At 46.5% G+C, this 24,861-nt stretch overlaps 2 protein-coding genes across 5 annotated transcripts; one reads left to right on the plus strand and one right to left on the minus strand.

The window, feature by feature from the left end:
• The first annotated feature begins 1,901 nt into the window (after positions 1 to 1,901).
• On the plus strand, positions 1,902 to 15,990 carry ergic3 (ERGIC and golgi 3). Of its 4 annotated transcripts, none has more exons than XM_078948166.1 (14): positions 1,902 to 2,098; positions 2,747 to 2,817; positions 3,414 to 3,501; positions 3,576 to 3,695; positions 8,557 to 8,653; positions 8,742 to 8,907; positions 9,151 to 9,208; positions 11,112 to 11,126; positions 11,961 to 11,992; positions 12,071 to 12,167; positions 14,542 to 14,606; positions 14,822 to 14,958; positions 15,112 to 15,167; positions 15,246 to 15,990. In XM_078948166.1, exons 1-14 carry the CDS (start codon positions 2,011 to 2,013, stop codon positions 15,323 to 15,325), a joined length of 1,170 nt encoding a protein of 389 aa, XP_078804292.1. In that variant the 5' UTR covers positions 1,902 to 2,010; the 3' UTR covers positions 15,326 to 15,990. The 4 variants fall into 4 exon arrangements, with proteins under 4 accessions (XP_078804292.1, XP_078804293.1, XP_078804295.1 ...); XM_078948168.1 differs by having other exon boundaries at positions 2,010 to 2,137; XM_078948167.1 differs by lacking the exon at positions 11,112 to 11,126.
• On the minus strand, positions 12,367 to 14,238 carry romo1 (reactive oxygen species modulator 1). The gene is made up of 3 exons (XM_078948170.1): positions 14,098 to 14,238; positions 12,630 to 12,760; positions 12,367 to 12,565 (listed from the first exon to the last, which is right to left on the minus strand). Exons 2-3 carry the CDS (start codon positions 12,758 to 12,760, stop codon positions 12,457 to 12,459), a joined length of 240 nt encoding a protein of 79 aa, XP_078804296.1. The 5' UTR covers positions 14,098 to 14,238; the 3' UTR covers positions 12,367 to 12,456.
• Positions 15,991 to 24,861: the final 8,871 nt, after the last annotated feature.

Consider the following 24,861-nt stretch of genomic DNA (forward strand, 5'->3'; position numbering starts at 1 on the left):
CCATAATTCTGTAGCTTATGAAGAAATGTTTTACTATGAAAACAACTTTCCCCAGTGGACAATTAATATGTCCGTCTGTCTGTCTGTCCGTCCCTCCGTCTTTCTGTCTAATTGCACCTATATCTGCTCCGCCAGACGGACACATTGACTAGAATATCAGTTTTGTACATTATTTCGTTCTGTTAACTATATTATTTATATTATTTATGAGGATGAATTGCACAACATGCCAATATTGTAGAACATATTTCACTTTTCTTTCTGCAAATAAGTGTTCATTTGAATTTCTGTTGTAATTTTCGTTTGATTGTTTTGTTTGTTTCACTTCTGATCGATCAAACGGGTGTTGGTGTAGCTGTTAATTGTCAGACTTGCTTTGTGAAGTCTTCATGTTATTTCTGAGAGGCAGTATTGTCATTTTCACTTTCACATGTTTCTTCCATCTGCCGACGGTGTCGCTGTTTCTCATTTCACCCGTTTTTGTACGTACGCCTGGGTCAGAGCGTGAAGGACCGCACATTTTCCCGTCAAGTTTGCTTTTTATAAATCTCAACTATTGCGTAGAGAGTGGCGTACGCCTTCTTTTGTGCGTACGCAACCTTTATAAATGAGGCCCCTGGAGCCCATAAAAGAGGAGGAGCTCAGTGTAAAAAGGAGAGAGGATGTATGAGCTGTGCAGCCAAAGTGTGAGATCAGCAAATAAAAACCTGGACCTGAACTCAAGTCATCTGCCTCCTATGTAAACCAGGCCACTCTAGTCACATCACATTGTGACACAGCCTCATTCTGTATGGTATCATATCCCAAACAAACTATTTGAAAAGTTCAGGGGGGTGGAGTTTTTTGTTGAAATGTGATTATAATCTATCGAAGAAAAAAAACAATGAAACTATGAAACTTTTACAAGCAAGCCTTAGAATTTGGGAAGATGCTTTTCACCCATAACTTCTCCCCTCACAACACTGTTTTATGGAACATCAGATTCATAACTGTAAGCACGAAATCCTTGTTTATGTCTGAATGGTCTGATAATGGTGTGTGTTTTGTTCATGACTTGATGTGTACTGATGGAAGGCTGTTATCATACAATGAGTTTGTAACTAAATACAAAATTAAGGATTCTATAAGTGTTAAAACAAAGTCTGTAAAGCAATTCTTATTCATAACATACTACAATACAATTTCCAGAGCTGAAAATTAATGACATTCCCCTAAAAGATAAAAAATGCAACAATAAATTAGTAACCCTAACCTTTAAACAAATAGTTTTCTGCAACTTTAGTAAAAACAATAGACGCGACCTAGAAACCACCCTAATGGACAAATCTTTTTCTTTATACACAAAGTACCCACTTCCACCTAAAATGAAAGGAATGCAATTTAAAATAATATCTAAAATTTACCCTGTTGGAGATCTTTTACATAAAAGCATATTCTGTTCATCTGAATCTGAAACGTTAGAACATCACTTTTACAGTTGCAACCAGATAAAAATGTTTTTGACTGATAAATTGGCTGTCACTCAAAGTAAAAAAAAAATCCCTTTTTTTCTTTACCTGATGTTCTTTTCTTTATGGAAAATCTGGACCCGGGAATTTCTGATGTCATCAATGTTTTTATTATTTTATTATTACATTTCATTCAGTTGTGTAAATGGAAAAGTACATGCCCTTTGTTTAGTATTTTTTGACCTATTTTTCTGATTATTATAAGTGTCTTAAATGCTGTCCAAACAAAAACAAGAAAACTACAGTAATTTATCAAAATATATCAAAAGTATTGTTATTTAAATTGTTTTTTGCCTTTTCTATATGCACATGTATAACATTTGTTCACCTTGGTTTGTAGATGAGCATAAAAAAAGTGTTACTTCAGGCAGGAAATGGCGTTAATATGACGTGACTGCCGCTGATTGGTCCAGCGGCGACTCACGTGACCCGGAAACCCTGATGCTGTCTGGAGCGGTTCGGCTGCTGTTTCGCTGGATTCATAGGATATCAGTTCGATAAAATGGAAACTTTGAACAAACTGAAGCAGTTTGACGCCTATCCTAAAACCTTGGAGGACTTCCGGGTGAAGACGTGGGGAGGAGCCACCGGTAAGAGGCGTCCGCGGGAAGAGGCTCGCGGCGGCTAAGGCAAGCCGCTGCCCTGCGGCGTTTACGTGAACGTCCAGTGGTCCACGCACGCCCGAGCAGCCGTTACAGCCCGGCACCGTGAGAGTCGCGTCCGTGTTATTAGCACGTACCTCTGAGAACGTCCACAGTTCACGTGTGGAATCACAGCAGGATTTATGACCATTATGCGGTGGAAGCTCCGCCCACAGAGTTCACGCCGCTCCACATCAGTCATTGCTTCTTCAGTCTCTTCTAGCTTCGTTCTAGTGATCAATATTCTATAAGAAGTTCCCACTAAACATGGATCTGGTTCTGGACATGGTGTTCCCATGTTTCCCATTCAGACCAGAACAGAACCGCCTCCGTGTTCGGATTCTGCAGATCCATTAATATGCCTCCAAGAATGCTGCATTGTGGAGATAATTAAGACTCAAACGATCATTCATTCTCCATGAGGGGAACTTCTAACTCGGGTTCTTTGTTCTCCAATCCTGAGAAAATGCAGGAAAGGTTTCCAAAGTTGTGGAAATAGTACACGTGTAGATGAACAGTCAGATGACTGGAGAGAGATGTTCCCTCAGCGGTTTCAGAGCAGAACTCTGGTTTCTGACCTCCTCTGTGTGTCTGCAGTGACCATCATCAGCGGCGTCATCATGTTGATCCTCTTCGTGTCGGAGCTGCAGTACTTCCTCACTAAAGAGGTGAGGTTCCTCTGATCCACATCCATCAAGTCAACGCTGGTCTCTAGAATGTTCCTCTGAAATGTGGAGCTGCAGATGTCAGAACTTCAACTTCTTTGCTGGTTGCTCAGGTTCTGTTGGATCGTTTCAGTCATTATTTAAGAAACGATTTTCTTTCATCAGAATCTCTGCTTCAATTTTGAACTCGGAACAGTTTCCTGTAGGCAATGTAAATGTTACGCGCAGCCATTACCTGCAGCCGTTATGCGCAGCCGTTACACGCAGCCGTGGCGCGCAGTCGGTACGTGCAGCCGTGGCGTGTCTTTTCAGCCCCGTTTGGGTCCGTTGACTCAGTTAACTGCGGACGAGATCCAAACATTCAGAAATGACATGTAAATTCCTTTTAGTCATTGAACGTGTGTTGAGTTGAGGTGAGTCCGTCTGCAGACATGAGCTTCAGTTCTCAGTGGAAGGTCACACAACCAAATGGCCGTCCTGGTCTTCCTGTGGGAACTTGTTGTAACATCTCCTGTCACAGGTTTACAGCTCAGTGTTGGACACGTTTGCATTTTGTCGACGTTGTGACGTTTGTGACGTGTCCTCCGTTTGTGCTGCAGGTCCACCCTGAGCTGTACGTGGACACGTCACGAGGAGACAAACTCAAAATCAACATCGATGTCATTTTCCCTCATATGCCTTGTGCCTGTAAGTGATTCCATCGGGCTTCAGGCCGTAGAGCTGACATGGTGGAGGTCTCACGTGTGTCCTGTCTGCCTCAGACCTCAGCATCGACGCCATGGACGTGGCTGGTGAGCAGCAGCTAGACGTTGAACATAATTTGTTCAAACGGCGGCTGGATAAGGACCTCAAGGCGGTCAGCATGGAGGCAGAGAAGCACGGTGAGCCTGTGTTTGACCGTTTACCTTCAGCCGCTCCACCAACACCAAGACAGTGGATGTGGAATGTGTACATTTGGTTCTGGTTCTTAGTGGGACTGAGAACCTTTCTGGATACAGAACCAGCCTAGAAAACAGATTAAGTCTGGAATCTGTTTCCAGGAGCCCGTCCTCCTCTGTAGCTAAAACTCATAAATGTGTGTTTGTGTTGCATGTGCTCATGTGTGTCTACATATTTACATGCATGTGTGTGTGTGTGTTCAAAAAACAGTTTGATTGGATTCTGGTTTTGCTTATTGTTCATTAAAAAAACTGAACTGAAGGAGCTACCAAAGGAGGTGGAGATGTGACGGTCGGAGGTGTGTCGGGTGGGAGGTAGGGATGGGTACCGAGCCGCGGGGCAACATTCTTCAAGGCCGCGGTACCGTTAAGATCTGACATCAACGGTTCTGCTATCGGTACTGGAGAAGTTGCACAAGATATAAACGTAATCTGCCATATTTAACTCACCAAGTCAGTCAATTCTCCGTTAATTCTTTAGATATTAATTTAGCTATTGTCGCTAAAGGGGAGAGTTCTGTCTGGCTTTTTGTGTGCACGGGGGGCGGGGCTGTTGTTCAGACAATACGCGACATGCGCGTAAAATTAGAGCCCCGACCATCGTGTCAACCTGCTGCTATGACGACTGTATTTTGCGCTCTCTGTATAGAATACAGTGGAGGAGTGTGGGAAAAAACAACTCTCTGCTGTAGAGGATGTGAACAGGTGGACAGGTGGAGAGGAAAAGCAGGTAGTCAGGCGGGGGAGGGGCTTTGGCTTCAAACTCTGTTAGAGATGGAAACACGGCGTCAGATTAGGACGCATCTGTCACTGCAGGAGTTGAAGCAGAGACTTTCTCTGGGATGATTTTATGAATTCAAACATTTACTTAATTTGTTTTATATTTACCTCATGACAGCAATATGTCAAAACACTGCTGTTTATCTTTCTTTAAATAACTTCTTTTTTCATCTATTTCAAGTTGGAAAAATGTATAAAATAAAATGTTTCGTTAAAGAAACAACGTTGCATAATGAGGAAATAAAACACTTTATGTTCTTAATTTGTAATTTATTTATTTATTTATTTATTTTTCGTCCTCAAAAAGTATCGATAAGAGTATCATTAAAATACTGGATCCATAAGCAGTATCAACAAGAGCAGTGGTACCACCGTTAAAACCTTAACGATCCCCATCCCTAGTGGAAGGTCTGACGGGTGGAGGTGTGATGTTCGGATGTGTGATGGTCAGAGGTGTGACAGGTGGGGGTGTGATGGTCAGAGGTGTGACAGGTGGGGGTGTGATGGTCAGAGGTGTGACAGGTGGGGGTGTGATGTTCGGAGGTGTGATGGTCAGAGGTGTGACAGGTGGGGGTGTGATGGTCAGAGGTGTGACAGGTGGGGGTGTGATGGTCAGAGGTGTGACAGGTGGGGGTGTGATGGTCAGAGGTGTGACGGGTGGGGGTGTGATGGTCAGAGGTGTGACAGGTGGGGGTGTGATGGTCAGAGGTATGACAGGTGGGGGTGTGATGGTCAGAGGTGTGACGGGTGGAGGTGTGATGGTCAGAGGTGTGACAGGTGGGGGTGTGATGGTCAGAGGTGTGATAGGTGGGGGTGTGATGGTCAGAGGTGTGACAGGTGGGGGTGTGATGGTCAGAGGTGTGACAGGTGGGGGTGTGATGGTCAGAGGTGTGACGGGTGGAGGTGTGATGGTCAGAGGTGTGACGGGTGGGGGTGTGATGGTCAGAGGTGTGACGGGTGGAGGTGTGATGGTCAGAGGTGTGACAGGTGGGGGTGTGATGGTCAGAGGTGTGACAGGTGGGGGTGTGATGGTCAGAGGTGTGACAGGTGGGGGTGTGATGGTCAGAGGTGTGACAGGTGGGGGTGTAATGGTCAGAGGTGTGACAGGTGGGGGTGTGATGGTCAGAGGTGTGATAGGTGGGGGTGTGATGGTCAGAGGTGTGACAGGTGGGGGTGTGATGGTCAGAGGTGTGACAGGTGGGGGTGTGATGGTCAGAGGTGTGATAGGTGGGGGTGTGATGGTCAGAGGTGTGACAGGTGGGGGTGTGATGGTCAGAGGTGTGACAGGTGGGGGTGTGATGGTCAGAGGTGTGACAGGTGGGGGTGTGATGGTCAGAGGTGTGATAGGTGGGGGTGTGATGGTCAGAGGTGTGACAGGTGGGGGTGTGATGGTCAGAGGTGTGACAGGTGGGGGTGTGATGGTCAGAGGTGTGATAGGTGGGGGTGTGATGGTCAGAGGTGTGACAGGTGGGGGTGTGATGGTCAGAGGTGTGACAGGTGGGGGTGTGATGGTCAGAGGTGTGACAGGTGGGGGTGTGATGGTCAGAGGTGTGACAGGTGGGGGTGTGATGGTCAGAGTTGTGATAGGTGGGGGTGTGATGGTCAGAGGTGTGACAGGTGGGGGTGTGATGGTCAGAGGTGTGATAGGTGGGGGTGTGATGGTCAGAGGTGTGACAGGTGGGGGTGTGATGGTCAGAGGTGTGATAGGTGGGGGTGTGATGGTCAGAGGTGTGACAGGTGGGGGTGTGATGGTCAGAGGTGTGACAGGTGGGGGTGTGATGGTCAGAGGTGTGACAGGTGGGGGTGTGATGGTCAGAGGTGTGACAGGTGGGGGTGTGATGGTCAGAGGTGTGACAGGTGGGGGTGTGATGTTCGGAGGTGTGATGGTCAGAGGTGTGACAGGTGGGGGTGTGATGGTCAGAGGTGTGACAGGTGGGGGTGTGATGGTCAGAGGTGTGACAGGTGGGGGTGTGATGGTCAGAGGTGTGACGGGTGGGGGTGTGATGGTCAGAGGTGTGACAGGTGGGGGTGTGATGGTCAGAGGTGTGACAGGTGGGGGTGTGATGGTCAGAGGTGTGACGGGTGGAGGTGTGATGGTCAGAGGTGTGACAGGTGGGGGTGTGATGGTCAGAGGTGTGACAGGTGGGGGTGTGATGGTCAGAGGTGTGACAGGTGGGGGTGTGATGGTCAGAGGTGTGATAGGTGGGGGTGTGATGTTCGGAGGTCTGATGGTCAGAGGTGTGACAGGTGGGGGTGTGATGGTCAGAGGTGTGATAGGTGGGGGTGTGATGGTCAGAGGTGTGACGGGTGGAGGTGTGATGGTCAGAGGTGTGACAGGTGGGGGTGTGATGGTCAGAGGTGTGACAGGTGGGGGTGTGATGGTCAGAGGTGTGACGGGTGGAGGTGTGATGGTCAGAGGTGTGACGGGTGGGGGTGTGATGGTCAGAGGTGTGACGGGTGGAGGTGTGATGGTCAGAGGTGTGACAGGTGGGGGTGTGATGGTCAGAGGTGTGACAGGTGGGGGTGTGATGGTCAGAGGTGTGACAGGTGGGGGTGTGATGGTCAGAGGTGTGACAGGTGGGGGTGTGATGGTCAGAGGTGTGACAGGTGGGGGTGTGATGGTCAGAGGTGTGATAGGTGGGGGTGTGATGGTCAGAGGTGTGACAGGTGGGGGTGTGATGGTCAGAGGTGTGACAGGTGGGGGTGTGATGGTCAGAGGTGTGATAGGTGGGGGTGTGATGGTCAGAGGTGTGACAGGTGGGGGTGTGATGGTCAGAGGTGTGACAGGTGGGGGTGTGATGGTCAGAGGTGTGACAGGTGGGGGTGTGATGGTCAGAGGTGTGATAGGTGGGGGTGTGATGGTCAGAGGTGTGACAGGTGGGGGTGTGATGGTCAGAGGTGTGACAGGTGGGGGTGTGATGGTCAGAGGTGTGATAGGTGGGGGTGTGATGGTCAGAGGTGTGACAGGTGGGGGTGTGATGGTCAGAGGTGTGACAGGTGGGGGTGTGATGGTCAGAGGTGTGACAGGTGGGGGTGTGATGGTCAGAGGTGTGACAGGTGGGGGTGTGATGGTCAGAGGTGTGATAGGTGGGGGTGTGATGGTCAGAGGTGTGACAGGTGGGGGTGTGATGGTCAGAGGTGTGACAGGTGGGGGTGTGATGGTCAGAGGTGTGACAGGTGGGGGTGTGATGGTCAGAGGTGTGACAGGTGGGGGTGTGATGGTCAGAGGTGTGACAGGTGGGGGTGTGATGGTCAGAGGTGTGACAGGTGGGGGTGTGATGGTCAGAGGTGTGACAGGTGGGGGTGTGATGGTCAGAGGTGTGACAGGTGGGGGTGTGATGGTCAGAGGTGTGATAGGTGGAGGTGTGATGGTCAGAGGTGTGACAGGTGGGGGTGTGATGGTCAGAGGTGTGATAGGTGGGGGTGTGATGGTCAGAGGTGTGACAGGTGGGGGTGTGATGGTCAGAGGTGTGACAGGTGGGGGTGTGATGGTCAGAGGTGTGATAGGTGGGGGTGTGATGGTCAGAGGTGTGACGGGTGGGGGTGTGATGGTCAGAGGTGTGACGGGTGGAGGTGTGATGGTCAGAGGTGTGACAGGTGGGGGTGTGATGGTCAGAGGTGTGATAGGTGGGGGTGTGATGGTCAGAGGTGTGATAGGTGGGGGTGTGATGGTCAGAGGTGTGACAGGTGGGGGTGTGATGGTCAGAGGTGTGACAGGTGGGGGTGTGATGGTCAGAGGTGTGACAGGTGGGGGTGTGATGGTCAGAGGTGTGACAGGTGGGGGTGTGATGGTCAGAGGTGTGACGGGTGGGGGTGTGATGTTCGGAGGTGTGACGGACTGTTTGCATGCTTTCTTCCTGGCTTTACTGAACCCGTGTAAAGCCGCAGTATCTGATTTTGTTTTGCTCTGTAAGAACCGGTTCTATGCAGACAAATCCAGAACTGTGGGATTTTACCGCCTTATCTGCCTAATGTTCAGACTGGAGAAAGTGGTTTCCGTGAATTTGTGATTGGTGTCTTTCAGAACTGGGCAAAGCTGACGATGGCGAGGTCTTTGACCCCAGCACTCTGGACCCAAACAGATGCGAGAGCTGCTACGGGGCAGAAACCGAAGACCTCAAGTAAAGCACAAAGGTGTCTCCTTGCTGCTTGGTGGTTTCTGGTGTTTGTGCACTGACACGGCTCTGCTGGGCGGGTTCTTCTTCACAGGTGTTGTAACACCTGTGATGATGTGCGGGAAGCTTACCGACGGCGAGGCTGGGCCTTCAAGAACGCCGACACCATTGAGCAGTGCAAGAGGGAGGGCTTCACGCAGAAAATGCAGGAGCAGAAGAACGAAGGCTGCCAGGTCTACGGCTTTCTTGAAGTCAACAAGGTACACCAGCTCCCGTCCTTCTGTCTACAAACAGTTGAAGCATTCACTGCCCTGAAGCACTTAGCAGTGGTGGTTCCAGAGGAACCGAGGATCTCCATCACTCCATCATCAGTGGAAGTTTTTTCAACACACAGGGAGGATTATAGAGATGGATGGGTGGTTTAGTTTCAATTATAAACAAGGTTTTACTCTGGTTCTCCCAAAGAGTCTAGAACACATCTAGATCTTGTCTTTGTTTTCTAGGTGGCGGGAAATTTCCATTTTGCTCCAGGAAAGAGTTTCCAGCAGTCCCATGTCCACGGTAAGAACTGCAGAGATGTTCCTCAGCCCCTTTAGAACCGTCAGTGATGTGCGGTCAGATTAGGCAAGGGAGGCTCGGCCTCACCTGTCGTACATTAACTAAATATTATTTTCTACTGAGCCGTGCTAAAGATACATTTTTAGTTGACTCGACACGTTTTCCACAGTTTCTGAAGTTCAAATCGCTGAATTTGAGTGTTGCGTGATCACATATGGAGGGGAAACTCCGGGTGAGACCGCGGAGCTTCACCTCATGTCTGACTGCAGGACTCCGTTTAAACAGAGACGCGCGGTCAGAGCGCTGCTGTGAGGGCGGAGAAAAGGCTTTAGGTGAGGCCATAGTCCATGTCTATGAAAGAAATATTCTCTGGAGGACAATGTGTATCTTATCTGCTGGTGGATGGATGGTGGCATTTTCAGTTCTTGTGAATGTAACTCCAGAGGAGTCGGTGCCTCACCAGCCATCAACCTCACTGCACGCCACTGAGAACCGTTAACAGAAGAGGACTCTGACTGCTCTGTAGGGACGGTTCTTCCGCCCCCATAAGACGTTGTCTCTCGTTTTGCTATAAGTGAAGACAAATTTCATGAAAAACAATTTGTTCCAGTTTTTGTTAAGAATTTAGTTTCCTGTTCTTCATGGTTTCACAAAAGTAACTTCTTATTTTTGGCTGAACGGAGGATGTGCTCTGACTGAATGTTCTCTGAGGAGCAGAGAACAGTGGTGGTTCTAGCAGAGGACGTTTCTCCTCGCTTTGGGAACTTCAGATGATGACCGGCTCCACCCAGTCTGGCTCCATCTCCGGTTCTACCCACATATCAGGCTGTCCAGGGATGACATAAATGAGGGTCCCTTCATCTCCAGTGAGGAGTTATCTGTTTTGTTTTTTTTAGCTTTTTTTCTTTATGGCCAGACTTGGATCACATTTCTGGATGATTAAATACAGAAACTGCAAAACAAGTTCTAACCATCACCCCTCCACTGCCGTGCTTCCAACATACATTTTAGTCAGAGAGACACCTGCTGTCTGACCTCCAGGTGTTTCTCTGTGCTTTGATGGGGGAGGGGCTAACTTGGATGTGCAGGTCTACTTAAAAACAAGTAGCAAGGAGAAGAAATGAAGCCATTAAACACAGAAAGATCTAAAGGAGGTCTGGGATAAAACCTGAGCAGGTTTCAACGATGAGGTCTGAGAGGCGTCCAGCGCTGCGTCTGCTTGGAGGTCATGACCTTTACTCACCTGTACAGGTATCGGACACATCAGCTAACGTCTCGGTCCGGTTCAGCCCTAAAATCCATCTTCTGTCCCGGTTCCATCGTGTGCTGCAGTCAATCCCAGCTTCTTCAGGGGGAGGCGGGGCTTACAGCTGAGGGACTCCTTAGTCACCAGTTTTTGGCCAGTAGGAGGAACCTGGAGAGAACCCACCAGGAGAACATGCAGAGCCGCTCCACCACCGTGCAGCCCTCTGTCATCCGCTCTGTTTCTTGGCCTAGACGGCGTTCCTGTTTGGTCCACAGCAGGAAAGGAATTGATCCAGTTCCTAACAGGGACTTTGAGGAGAAACCTCTGAAATGTATGTTCCACCTGCAGGTTGATGCAGCAGGTGATGAGTATTGGTAACCAGGTTAACGTTAAGGTCCGGTTGTCTGAGTAATCCGGTTAATCCCAGAATTCCCAGAAGGAGAAGAACAGAGATCCCTCTGGAAACATCTCCACACTCCCATCACACCTGTGTTCAGTCAGAAATGACACACCCCCCCAGATCCCTGGTCTGGGGCCCTCAGAACCGGCATGATGTGGATCAGAATGTGTGTGGGGGTGTGGCGCCCCCCAGGGCTGAGCGTTGATGTTGCATGCTGTGTTCTGCTGCTTTGCCGTGACTCTTCTCTCTTCTTTCCGCAGTGCACGCTGTGGAAAGTAAGTCCTTCTTCTTTTGTCAATGACATTTTCCCGTTCCTAGTGAGGAGAACCGGTTCTGACCCACGAATGTTCTGATCCCTTCACAGAACCCGCACCTTTAGTTAATGCATTCGTAACATATCATTATAAATGGTCTGTTTTTAAAGAGCAATGTCTCCTGCTGTGCATGAACAGCTGTTACTGACCTTTATCAAGAGCTTACTTCAAGACGGCACGTCCAAAGTCTGGCCCGGGGGCCAAATGTGACTCTTTCAAATTTCTACCGGACCACATGCTTAACCTAAAGTCAATAGTTTCTGGTCCCCAGCACTTTCTATGAACTACGATTTCTTGATTGTGATTGGCTAATCACTATAAGTCTTAGGACACCTGTGGCTGATTGACCTTCAGAGCCTTAAGGGTCAAACGAGAAGAAAATGTTCTCGGATCAGAACCACGGTGGGTTGTTCTTCTGAGTAAGGGAACATCTTCAAATATGAAATGTACATCAAAGACTGCAGCTGATTGGTTGTCCTCACATTTACACTTCCAATCTGTCCGTCTGAAAGTCGTTTGGACTGGTTTAGGATGTACTGGAGAACCATCTGTAAGGTTCTGGTTCTTCAGACGTCAGTTCAGCTGCATCTCTTTATGCTTGGGGGTTGGAACTTTGGCTGCACAGCCACGGATTTAGTTTGATGTGACGTCGCTGCCCAAAGCCAGGGTGCAGGAAAAGTGCTGAGGCAGCAGTCTGAGGTTCTCCAACAGGGAACCTGACTTTCAGATCTTCATAAATGTTTCTCTGAGGACATCCTGGCATCTCCAGCTAAACGCTTCTCTCCTCCTTTCCAGTTCATGACCTGCAGAGCTTCGGTCTGGACAACGTGAGTCACGTGTTTGAACAGAAAAGCTCTAAAAATGAGGAGGTGACCTCCAGCTGACCGCCCCTTTTTGTTCTGCAGATAAACATGACCCACATGATCAAACACCTGTCGTTTGGCAGAGATTACCCCGGCATCGTCAACCCTCTGGATGGGACCGACGTCACCGCCCCACAGGGTCAGGTCCAGTCCGTGCACCACCGTCCGTAACCGAGGGACGTTAGTCTGACACTTAAGGAGGATCCAGTTCAGGAACGTCTGAAGTGGATCCAAATCCACTTTAATGTTGAGAAACGTGAAATATCAGCACTACTTTGTTAAATGATCAATCTTTAGGTTATAGATTATAGGTTAACAAAAAAGCTCTCTCTGAGGCGTTTGGACAGAACCGAACTTTTATTGACAAAACCAGAACTCCTGTGGGCCCCCCAGGTTCATGCAAAGTGTCTATACACATGAGGCAGGCCTCAGCAGCGGATGCCCATGCCGATGGACATGAAGGTCCCAAACGTTCCTCCACTCTGCAGCATGGTCTTCCCGACTCCGCCCATCAGCTCTCGACCGCGCATGCCGATCCTGGGGGAAGGGGGGGTGATAAATGGTTTCCTTTACACGTCGGTATAAGTAGAAGTTCAATTACCTGAGACAGGAGAAGGTACCAAACATGGCACCGGCAGCCATTCCTACGGCAAAGCCCATCATGAAGCCCATCTTGACCCGATCAAAGCAGCTGGGCTGGGTCTGACCGTACGGACCTACTGCCACTGGCATCTAAGGAGAGCAGAGGGGGGTTGGGTTCAGAGTCAAGTTCCAGTTCTGGTTACTGTGGGACCGGTTCCAAACGCCATGTTATTCAGGTGAAGAAGACATTTCAGAAGTTTTTTGTATTTTTAGAAAATTCTTCAATGTGAGAAAAACATTAAAATCTTAATTAGCAACGACTGAAACCGAGTTCTGAGCGCGATGGAGTTATGAAACAGACCCAAGAACCGAAGGAAAGAGGAACGGAACCAAGCCCAGAACCAAGTCCAGGTCTAGATGAGGAGATGAACCAAGTCCAGGTATAAAGCAACGAAGAACGGAACCAAGTCCAGGTCTAGACGAGGAGATGAACCAAGTCGAGGTCTGAAGGAACAAGGAGATGAACCAAGTCCAGGTCAGAAGGAACTAGGAACGGAACCAAGTCCAGGTCTAGATGAGGAGATGAACCAAGTCCAGGTATGAAGCAACGAGGAATGGAACCAAGTCCAGGTCGGAAGGAACGAAGAACGGAACCAAGTCCAGGTCTAGACGAGGAGATGAACCAAGTCCAGGTATGAAGCAACGAGGAACGGAACCAAGTCCAGGTCTAGACGAGGAGATGAACCAAGTCGAGGTCTGAAGGAACAAGGAGATGAACCAAGTCCAGGTCAGAAGGAACTAGGAACGGAACCAAGTCCAGGTCTAGATGAGGAGATGAACCAAGTCCAGGTATGAAGCAACGAAGAACGGAACCAAGTCCAGGTCTAGACGAGGAGATGAACCAAGTCGAGGTCTGAAGGAACAAGGAGATGAACCAAGTCCAGGTCAGAAGGAACTAGGAACGGAACCAAGTCCAGGTCTAGATGAGGAGATGAACCAAGTCCAGGTATGAAGCAACGAGGAATGGAACCAAGTCCAGGTCGGAAGGAACGAAGAACGGAACCAAGTCCAGGTCTAGACGAGGAGATGAACCAAGTTGAGGTCTGAAGGAACTAGGAACAGATCCATGACCAGATCTAGGTATGAAGGAACGAGTACATTAACCAATTTAAGTCCATGTCTGAAGGAACAACGAGGAGATGAGGACTTGTTCTTCTGCACATTTCTACCTGATTGTCTTCGTCTACCAACAGGTGTGGGGAAATAAAAGCAAAATGAAACGTATATCTGGGCGATGGGGGTTTATTTTTAAACGTATTTTGTCTTCAGATCTGAAAAACGTTAAGAGATTTTCGTTTCCTTTGATCCTCGCCGTCTGTCCCGCTAGCTTAGCATGCTAACGTGAACAGCGGCCTTCACAGAAATACGTGACATTTTTTTAAATAACTCCCTAATTTGTCCGTTAGAATCTCCGAAGCGGGTTTTACCTTAATAATCTTTTAGTTCTTCGCGTTTGGGTTTAACTACACAGCTGCGTATAAATGTCAGACCTCCATAACCGGAAGAGGAAATGGTTAGACGGAAACTACACTCGGAAAAAAAGCGTGTAGAAAGCGAGCAGCGCCCCCTGGTGGCTGTCTCCGTCACATACCCACCCGACTGCTCTTCTGGAGTTCTCAGCGTGAATTCTACCTGTTACTCCTCCTCACATGAATGGCAGAAGAAAAGTTCTTTATGTTACTCTGAAAAAAACGTTATTAGTCCTTGAGTGGAGGCACATTTACATCAGAACCTCAGGAACATCCAAACGGGTCATCAGTATTTCTGAGGAGGGATCAGACACATTTACTGCCTGAATAACAGAGTTTATGCTTGTTTGCAGATTTAGTACTGTTTGTTGAGTTTACCTGAATCAAATCTTGTCTTCACAGCGTCCATGATGTACCAGTATTTTGTAAAAATCGTTCCTACTATCTACATGAAAACTGATGGTGAGGTGAGTCGTCTTTATCTGAAAACTCTCCAATCTACACTTTGGTGGCATCTCTTGTTGGTGTCTCAGGGAGATGATTTCCTGGTTCACTTCTCAGCAGTTTGATAATAAAGATTTACCATCATTTTTAGTAGCATCCTGCCATAGGTTTGCTCACGTTTCTGTGTTTTCTTCAGGACTCGGCGGGAATCTGTTTCTGACCATTTGTCCTTTTCCAGGTGGTAAAAACAAACCAGTTTTCCGTCACCAGACATGAAAAAGTTGCTAACGGGTTGATAGGAGACCAGGGCCTCCCCGGTGTCTTTGTGTTGTACGAGCTGTCCCCCATGATGGTCAAATTCACAGAAAAACACAGGTATGTTGCCCCCCAGACTGATGCCTTTGGTTCTAATGTCTTTGTTTAGACCTGAAATCAACTTGATGGAGGTGGGGGGGGGGGGGGGGGGGGGGTTGGGGGGTTAATGTGCCGTCTGTCTGTGAAGAAAAGACTGAATGTTGTGTTTTTTAGGTCGTTCACACATTTCTTGACGGGAGTCTGCGCCATCATTGGGGGCGTGTTCACAGGTGAGTGGCGCTCCTGAGGCTCAGTCTCTATGCTGTGAATGCGGCTCTCAAGCAGCCCCCTCTCCCCCCCCTCCATAGTTGCCGGTTTGATTGACTCGCTCATCTACCACTCAGCGCGTGTCATCCAGAAAAAGATCGAGCTGGGGAAGGCATCCTAACCCCGCCCCCGGCTGGTGCGGGGGGGTGTCGGGTTTCTCTTTGGAGCTGCAAACGCCGGCGAGCAGAACTGGAGGGCGTCTGCGACGGAGCCAGTCGTCCAGCCAGCGCCTCCATGACGTTCACTGTTTCTCCTCAACGTCACCGCGGCAACCACCAGCTGCACACCCTGAACCTGTAGGGTCCCGCCTCCTGACAGTGGCCCCTGTCACATGACCCCCCCCCCCCCCCCACACACACACACGACTACTGAACATCCAGAGGAGAGAAAGTTCCCGCCTCAGAACTGACAGGAGCTGAGCGCCGCCGATCGGCGCCGCTCTTGTCAGCCCTATGTGTTGGTGGGATTATAGGTTGGGGGGGGGGGGGTGTTCTGTTAAAACTGCACTCTTCATTTCCGGCTCAGAGATGGAGGACCCCCCCCCCCCCCCCCCATGTTCACAGAGGCCCCCCCTATCTTTGTCTCATTTAAAGGGCTTCAGGGTGAATGACACTGCAGTGGGGACATCTTGACCCCCCCGGGTTTGTCTCCCGTGTTCCAGTGCTGCATTGGGGGAGTCAGTCATTGGGTATGATTAAGCTCTTGATCGGGGAGGGGGTGACAGGGGAAGTGTATTTATATTCTGGTTCTTTTTAAAGTGAGGCTAAATAAATGTTGTCAAAATCAGAGTTTAGGAACTGCGGTTCTTTGAACACAAACAAGATCATGTGATCGGCTCCGGTTCTGGCTCCGCCCACAGAAGATGGATTTCTCCTCCTGGACCCAGACCCGATTATGGTCAGACTGAAAAAAACTCAACTATTTGAGCAGAAACTCTTTCTCTGCATCTCTGGCCTGTTTGAGTCTGAAGGAAGCACAAAGACGTCCTTCATCCATGAAACAGAACCAAGGACAGCAGGTGGTTCTGGTTCCTCACCTCCATCCATGGTGAGGAGCTTTCGTCTTTTCACATCAGACGTCGCCCGGCCAAACAAGGTCTGCGTCAGGTGCTGGGGGACCAGAGCGGCCTGATGGAAAGTGGGTGTGGTGGACCGAGCGGTATAAAACAAGGACAGTAAACAATGTCGTCAAAAATGTTCACATTTATTTTTCAAATCATGTAAATGGCAAAAAGGGGCCCTTAAAGAGGTCAAAGTTTAAAAATTAACTCAAGCTTTAAATAGATCAGAGGACAACTGAACAGACCAATAAACTTACTTAACCCTTGTGCTATCCTATGGGGTCCAGATGACCCCCCCTTCCATTGAGGTGTTCTTCCTACCATGACAAAGGTGGATAAAGGTGGAAAGATTTCATGTAATCCATGGACACCAGTCAAGATCACAAATCATTGAAGAAAAAAGGTTCAGAGCACTGTCTAGTGGGTCTAGATGACCCACCTCCCAATGTTAAAGTGCCTAGGATAGCAAGAGGGTTATACACACACACACAAACAGAGTATACACATCTTGGTGTGTATGTATGTGCACCAATGTCACTGTAAATTCAACTTCAAAGTTGAAGGTATGCAGTATTTTTAGCAGGCACGTGCGCTCATAGGGCCCTAGGGGGGCTTGAGCAGCTGCCCTTTTGCCTTATAGGAAAAAGTGCCTAGTTGCCCTTTTGTGTTTACATTAATACATTTCTGTTAAAGTTGCAAGAAAAAATGTGGCTACAACCCCCCCGATATTCTGTCCAACCCATTTTCTTGTAACCGGTGCTTGAGCTTCTGCTTCTGCGGCTCCACTCGGACTCAGAGAAGCTGCTGCTCCGTGGGGAACAGAAGAGTCTTGACAGGGAAGAAGACCTGAACCTGTGAGTTCTGGTCTAATTAGTCGCCGTCCGCTGATTTAACGAGCTTAAGTATGGTTCATATTTTAGAAAAACACTTATTAGTCGAGGAGTCACTTTTTACGTTAGCCATACGTCATGGCTCATCAAGTCAACACAGAGCAGATTGTGCAGAGACAGGAAGCTGGGGATTAACAGAGGAATTTTCAAAATAAATGAACAGTATTCATGGATAGCTCATAGGATCCTCACTACGGATCTGACACTAAATATATGTTTTTAATGTAATGTTTTCTGATTAGTTTTGCCTTCTTTAAAATCTGTGTCATTCAGTTTCTCTATCTTCGTGTATCTAAATCTCTGAGTCACAACAAATTCCTGAGTTTGGAGGATAAGAAGAGAATTGAGCTGCGAATCCCACAACAGGAGTCACATTGGATCCAGCTGTCAGGAAGGGGAGGAGCCAAAATGCAGGAAACTGGGCTTGGAGGCAGAAACATAAACATTAAACCTAAACAGGTGAAAATCCATGGAGAAACTAAAAAACAGATGACCTTACGATGTCAGGTCATCTCAGGTCCATGAACAGGACTTGAGAAGCCTGCTTGTGGACCTGGATGCAGCACCACCTGAGTGGGCTTGGATCCCTCAGTCTGGAACCGCGGGCCCTGCATAGATAGAGATAGAGCTGGGTGTCATCTGCATAGCAGTGGAAGTGGTGTTTCTGGAAAATAGGACCAAGCGGGAGAAGGTATATGAGGAAGAGGAGTCGACCAAGGACAGAACCCTGAGGAACATCAGCCGTGACAGGGAGAGGACGAGAAGTGAAAGATTTCAGTTGAATAAACCAAGTGAGTCAGACAGGTAGGAATGAAAGCAGGAGAGGACGGTGTCAGAGATGCCGATAGAAGAGTCTGTTCAGGAGGATGGAATGAGAAAGGGTGTCAAAAGCTGAAGATCAATCAAAAGGAGGATGGATGATAAACCATAGTCAGCAGAGAGGAGAAGGTCTTTAGTGAGTTTTAGAAGAGCGGAACTATGAAGGGGACGGAAACCAGGTTGGAAAAGTTCATCCAGATTATTGGAGGAAAGATGAGCATGAAGCTGAGCAGATGTTATCTTTGAGCAGAGGGAACAATTCCAGAGGTGAGGGAAGCATGGATTATGTTGGTGATGTCAGGACAAAAAGGTGGACCAACCCGCAGATCGCAACCTTCCACCACAACTTCAGCAGACATCACCATGGCAACGCGTCCAGCAGCGTCGCCAGAGCGTCCAGCAGCGTCGCCAGAGAGATGCAGCCATATGAGCACAGGAGCACTTGCAGGAGTTTCAGCGCTAGCTTAAACCATAAGGAAAATGATGGATTAAAGAGTTTCCCACTTCCTGTTGTGAGTAATGCTGACTCTTTTCCCTACGGTGTAAACCCGTCTTTAATTAGTAACGCCTGTTTTATTGGTAGCTGCATGACTTACACTGTTTCTCCTCACCGCAGAGTTGGTGGTAATTGATGGGAAACACCACCGATTCTGGATGGGGGCCCATTTCTCCCTCAGAAAGGCCCTCCCTCAAACCGGAAGAGGGGTTTAAGATAAGGGACTTAAATACCAGCCCCTGGGAGTCGAGTTTATTCTTTTTTTTTGGTGTTCCTTATTGTGATCCAATCACATCTGTTTTTGGTTTTTGCTCAGAGGTTAATTTACTTTGTTCTGGATGACTAGCAACCAACCAATAACGAGGCTTTCTCAAACTCTGCGCATGGCAAATTGCTAAAATTAATGTCCCTTAATGTTTATGGCCTAGGGAACCCTGTTAAATGGGCAAGAGTCATGAAGAAGCTAAAAAAAGACAAAGTTCGTGATATTTTACTACAGCAAACACATTTAAATGCCAAAGAAAGGAGGAAACTTTCTAAATTTGGTCATAGGAATATTTTCTAGAGCTCATTCACACAAAACCATAGATGGGGAGTTGCTATTCTTATATTTAAGTCAATTAATTTAAGAAACATTCAGAAGTGAATGACAAAGAAGGATGATACGTTATTGTTAGGGGAAGTATTGAAAATATTTCTGTGAGTTTGGCCAAGGATTATGTACCTCCTGAAAGTGACATGGTTTTCTATAAATCAACATTTGACTTAATAACAAAAGAGACTATGTGGTGGCGATTTCAATGCAATTCTTGACTTAAGACTTGACACAAGTGTTAACAGAAGCAATAAAAGTGACTAAAAGGGTTAAGACCACGCTTGGGGAGATTGGGATGGTAGATGTTTGGAGGCTTCACCCGACAGAAACCACACATACTACTCAGTACCTCACTCCGTACATTCCAGGATAGAGTGTTTTTTATTGGGCAAGAAAATTATCATAGAGCGAATGATTGTAAAATTGAAATATCGGATGTGTCAGATCACAGCGCAATTTATGTAACTGTAAATCTTGAAAGCAAATTAAAAAGCACAGTCTGGAGATTAAATGAGTCTTTTTAATAACCAGTCAATAGTTGATCAAGTTGAACAAGAAATTAAGACATTTAAGGACAAACATGGTAATGGCCTCGTAAATCCATCAAAATTACAGGACTCATTGAAAGCAGTGATGAGAGGGAACCGGAACGCCATTTCTATCATATCCTGATTGCAACATGTCTAAAGACGAAAAGACTGAAAACATACAATAAATTAATGTATGATTTAAAAGTCCAAGAATATAAATTCAAATTAAACAAAAAGAAATCAAGAAATTGAAACTACAAATTGAAAGATATTTACATTATGAAATTGAGAAAAAAGCTTAATACATGAAGCAGATATGTAATCCACTAGATTTCATGTGGATTTTAACTAGAAATGTTGGCTAGAAAGTTACGTAAAACAGCAAGTAGATTCTGTAATCCCAAATGTTAAAGACCCAGTCTCCCAAGAAATTCATTTGGACCCACAAAAAATAGAAAACACTTTCTACCGTTTTTATAGCAATTTGTACTCACAAGAGGGCGCCATTGACTGGGGAGTGGTTAAAAGTGTTTTTGATAAATTAGATCTGGCTTGAATAGGAGAAATCCTAAGTTATATAATTAACGAAGGAAATAACACAACAAGAAGCTGAAAAGGCCATAGGTAGATTTAAAACCAATAAAGCTCCAGGTAGTGATGGATTCCCTATAGAGTGGTACAGAAAATATAAACTGGAACTAATGCCACTTCTACTAAGAGCACTAAACTATATCCACAAAGAAGATGGGAATCCACCTTCATGGAAACAAGCAATAATTATTTTAATTCCCAAGAAAAATAAGGATAGACAGAACTGCGCTAATTATAGACCAATATCCATGCTAAACGTGGACTATAAAATCTAAACATCAATTTTAACTAAAAGATTTCAAACATTTATTGCTGAGTTAATTGATGAAGACCAAACTGGTTTTGTGAGAGGCAGACAAACCCAGGATGACATTAGAAGAAGCCTGCATGTAATCCACACTAAAACTAGAAACAAACTAAAAGCAGCTCTAATCAGCCTTGATGCCGAGAAGCCTTTTGATTGGGTGAACTGGGATTTCCTCTACCAAACCTTAGAGAAATTTGGATTCCCACAGAACTCAATAAAATGGATAAAAGCATCTATGAGAAGCACGCAGCAAGAAAAAACCCACAAATGGCTCCCTAACTGACCGAGTCGAGGTTAAAAAGAGGAAGCAGACAGGATTGTGGCAACAGTCCGACTCTTTTTGCTCTTCACATTGAGCCACTGGCCCAGGCTATCCGGCAGAGTGAGGAACTAAAAGGAATTAAAACCGACTGCAGGGACAGAAGATTGGACTATTTGCAGATGACGTGTTGTTGTTTTTAAAAGATATAAACACCTCCATGCCTAAACTAATGACACTCCTGAAAGAGTTTAACTCTCTTGCTGGATACAAACTAAATATTTCTAAAACCCAAATCCTGCTTTTCAATCACTCTCCATCAAAACAAACTGCATATAGCTACAATATTAAGGGGCACAGGAAAAAAATGAAGTACTTTGGACTCTTTTTACTTGAAAATCTGTCACTCTTCTATGAAGAAAACTACAATGCAATTAACTTAAAGATCAACCTGGATATTAAGAGGTGGTCAACCTACCCTTTAGCTTTAACAAATAGGATTAATGTGGTTAAAATGAACATCCTACCAAGGCTACTCTTCTTATTCCAGTCACTTCTGATAGTAAAACTACCTAAGCAGTTCAGAGAATGGGATCGGACGATATCTAGATTTATATGGGAAGGGAAAAAACCAAGGATCAACATTACAACTGCCCTGTCTGAAATGATATTTTTTTGCAGCCCAGATGTCACCTCAGCTGTTCCAAACACTCTATGGGGACTTTGGGAAGGTCATTGTCGGTTCCTGTCTGTGGGATGAGCAGCTGAGGAGGAAGCTTCTTTTTGCTCATTTTTTGGTTTATTTTAATATCTTTTGGTATGACCTTTGAACTTGGCCCAAATCTGTGGTGGAATCATGGTGGTCCTGGGTTGGACCCCAACTTAAGGCAGCAGCTTTTAACCCAAACAAATCAAGACCAGAAAGTCCTGCTGATGAGGTTCGTGTACACATCCTGGTTCTTTTACTGGACTTGAGGGTTCTTGTCCTGTTAAAGACTTTGACGGTAGCTCCCCCCAAACGCAAATTCCTGTCAGGAATGTCAGGTTAATGAATGGCAGGGAATCTGATGCAGCATGCGTGATGACATCACCACTTCCATTATGAACTCATTGTTGATCTTAAATTTCCATACAACTCAATCTGTGATGGTGCAAAACCTCGAGAATCAGCTGCTTTTAAATCAGCTGACATATTGCAGCAGATGCTGGGAAAACGCATGGAAGGGGCTCTAATTTTCAGAATTTCCCTGGGGCGGTGACTTCCTGAAGATGAGGGGCTTATGGTCCAGATCTGCTCCAGCAGAAAGGAGGACCTTGGTACTTGTAGTCCAGAAGTAGAGGACCCATGAGGTGCTTCTTAATGTCGGGGGACAGGCGATGGGCGGGAAGTTAACAGTCAACAGGAAGTTGAGACGGGCAGAGGTCAGGAGGACTAACAGACAGCCAGGTCATGGTGGAACAGGTGAGGGTCTGGATACCAAGGAAGAACTCGTAGTGTGGAGTCAAACTTCTAAGACGAAGCCGCCACGCTTCAACCAGAATTTCTGATTTCCGGTTCCGGGTTACACAGCAGGACGCGTGGCGTGCCTCTCTGCGGATACAACTATCTTCAAATTACTCAAAAGGTTGATTTTCCCCAAAAAAGAGAGCTGACCATGCCCCCGAAGAAACCCCAGGAATACGAAGAGCTCAAAAAGACTCTTGACATTATTCAAGAAACGCTGAAAAGTTTTATGGAACAAGTGTCGGCTAAGCTAACGCCACTTTGGGAAATGATGGAAGAGTTCCGAAGATCTCGGGCTCAAAACGAGCAGCGAGAAAACCGGGTCGAGATTCTGGAGAAAAGACTGGACGATGTGGATCAGCGAGTAAGGATGAATAATGTCATTCTCACTGGAGTACCAATCAAGACTCGAGCGAAGCTGAAAGCAGCAGGAGCTAGCACTGCTAATGCTAGCGCTAGCGTAGCTGGCAGTGCCACTACGGAGATCGGTGCAGTGTCTTTGGAGCAGCAAATACATTCATTTCTCACATCTAAAGGGATTTCCCTGGATCTCAATACCATCGAGACCTGCCACCTGCTCCCCAGGAGAAAGGAGACGGGTAAACCAGCGATCCTCATCAGGTTTGTGAATCACAAACACAAGCTAGCTTTGATGACCCAAAGGAAACACCTGAAAGGTTCGGCTGCTTATCTGAACGACCATCTGACCAGAAGGAATGCTGAAATCTCCAAACATACAAGGCTTCTCAGGACGCAGAAGCAGATCGAGAACACTTGGGTTAAAGGCTGCAGGATTTATGTCAAACCGCTCGGTCCAGAGGACCGGTCCAAGGTTCTGGTTGTGAACACCATGAAAGACTTTGAAAAGTGTTTGATCACCGTCGTCTGAAACAACATGGAGTAATAAACCAAAGAGCCAAATAATTTCAAGAAATATGACACGTGGATACAACACTTTCTCTGTATGTCTGACGTAACCTGAATAACAGCAGAGTTCTGACCTGCAGACAACTTGACCTCAACTTTCACCGTCGCTGATATCAGCTGAAGAAGGATATGGACCTGAATCTAATGTCTGCAGTCATAACATCCAAGAGAACTATTAACTCTGTTTAAACCCAGAAGATCAGCTGTCATTCAGCAGAAGAAGAAATACCAACCTTGGACAATCGACAGATTATGGACCCTTTTTATTTTTCCCTTACAGCATTACTTTATTATAAATAATAAAAAAAATAAAAATAAATAAAAATACAAAAAAAAAATTCAAAAAAAGTAAAACAAATGATAAATCACTTATTGAAAATGGTTTAATTGATCGACTTTTAATGATATTACTTCACTTGCTCCAAAAATTGATAAATAGATTCAAAAATCTTTCCTAATGTACCGTAATTTTGCACATGTTTTAACTTTTGATACTTGATGACATTTTTGCTATGAAAATTCCTGAAACAGTGTTGTGTCTACTTTACTGATATAGTATTATGTTTTATTCATATGAATGGCTTTTATAAGTAACATAATCTGCATATATTTCAGATGACTGACATGTTGATTTCTAAAATAGTTATTTTTGACGTAATACTTAAGTAATTCATCTTTGTCATGTGCTTTATCGATATCTTATGATTTTTAATTCTGTCTGATAAAAACTGGGAACCGGATATTGATAAATCATGTAATAAAATGGTTGTAGTATAACGGGGTGGGATTATATAAGTTCGCTTCCTTCCACTCCCTTTCAAGCAATATTTATTAATTATGTCTAATTATCCTAAGTTTGATTAGTTACTGTATGAATGTATGACTGATGATTATATTGCTGTTGTGTATTATTTCTACTTAATTGCTTGAAATAAACCATTTCAAATCAAAAAAATCAAATCAAACGCCAGCTCACTAAAAATGGCAGCTGGAACACCCAGAATGCATTTCAGGGCTGAGTGGTGTCTCAGCAGAAGTCTGGGGCAAAAATGTGACGAAGCTCGGGGGGAGGAGGGGCAGCAGGGGCAGTCATCGCATTCTTGCCTGAAATAGAGCAAGTGTGGGATTTCGGCGCACTGACACTCTTGGCTGCACTGTCAGTGTGTAAGCTCCTCCCCCTTCAGTCAGCCAATCAGCAGAGTAGGAACTGAGGAGGGAGTGGAGGCAGCCTGTGGCGCCTGCGTGAGGATGACTCGGCAGCAGAAAACATTCCCTCTGTGAAGCCGCACCTGCAGGAGACGCTCCGTCCCGCCACCGCGGTCACCGCGTTCTTCACCACTGCGAGTAGATGGCCGCTGAACAGGAAGGAGGCCAGCGGTGCGGCGAGGTCAGCCGGTTCCTGGTTCAAGTCCCAGTCATGGAATGTGGAGTGTGAGGCTGCAGAGGGCCACCAAATATGGCCAAAGGAAACGGGCATCCAAACGCAGCCAACGACAACATCAGGGGGGAGGAGCCAAGAGCCACACCCCACTTTATGTTGAGTTATGCCAGCTGATGCTGGTCTATGATTTTACCCCCCCCCCGCACAGTCTGTTTGTACAGGATCGTCACATGCACCGCCCCACACACACACACACACACACACACACACTACAGCCTTTTCTTTTACTGGGTTTATA

This window comes from Oryzias latipes, chromosome 5 (assembly GCF_053564925.1).
Source record: "Oryzias latipes strain Hd-rR chromosome 5, Olatipes_Hd-rR_3.1".
Lineage (NCBI taxonomy): Eukaryota > Metazoa > Chordata > Actinopteri > Beloniformes > Adrianichthyidae > Oryzias > Oryzias latipes.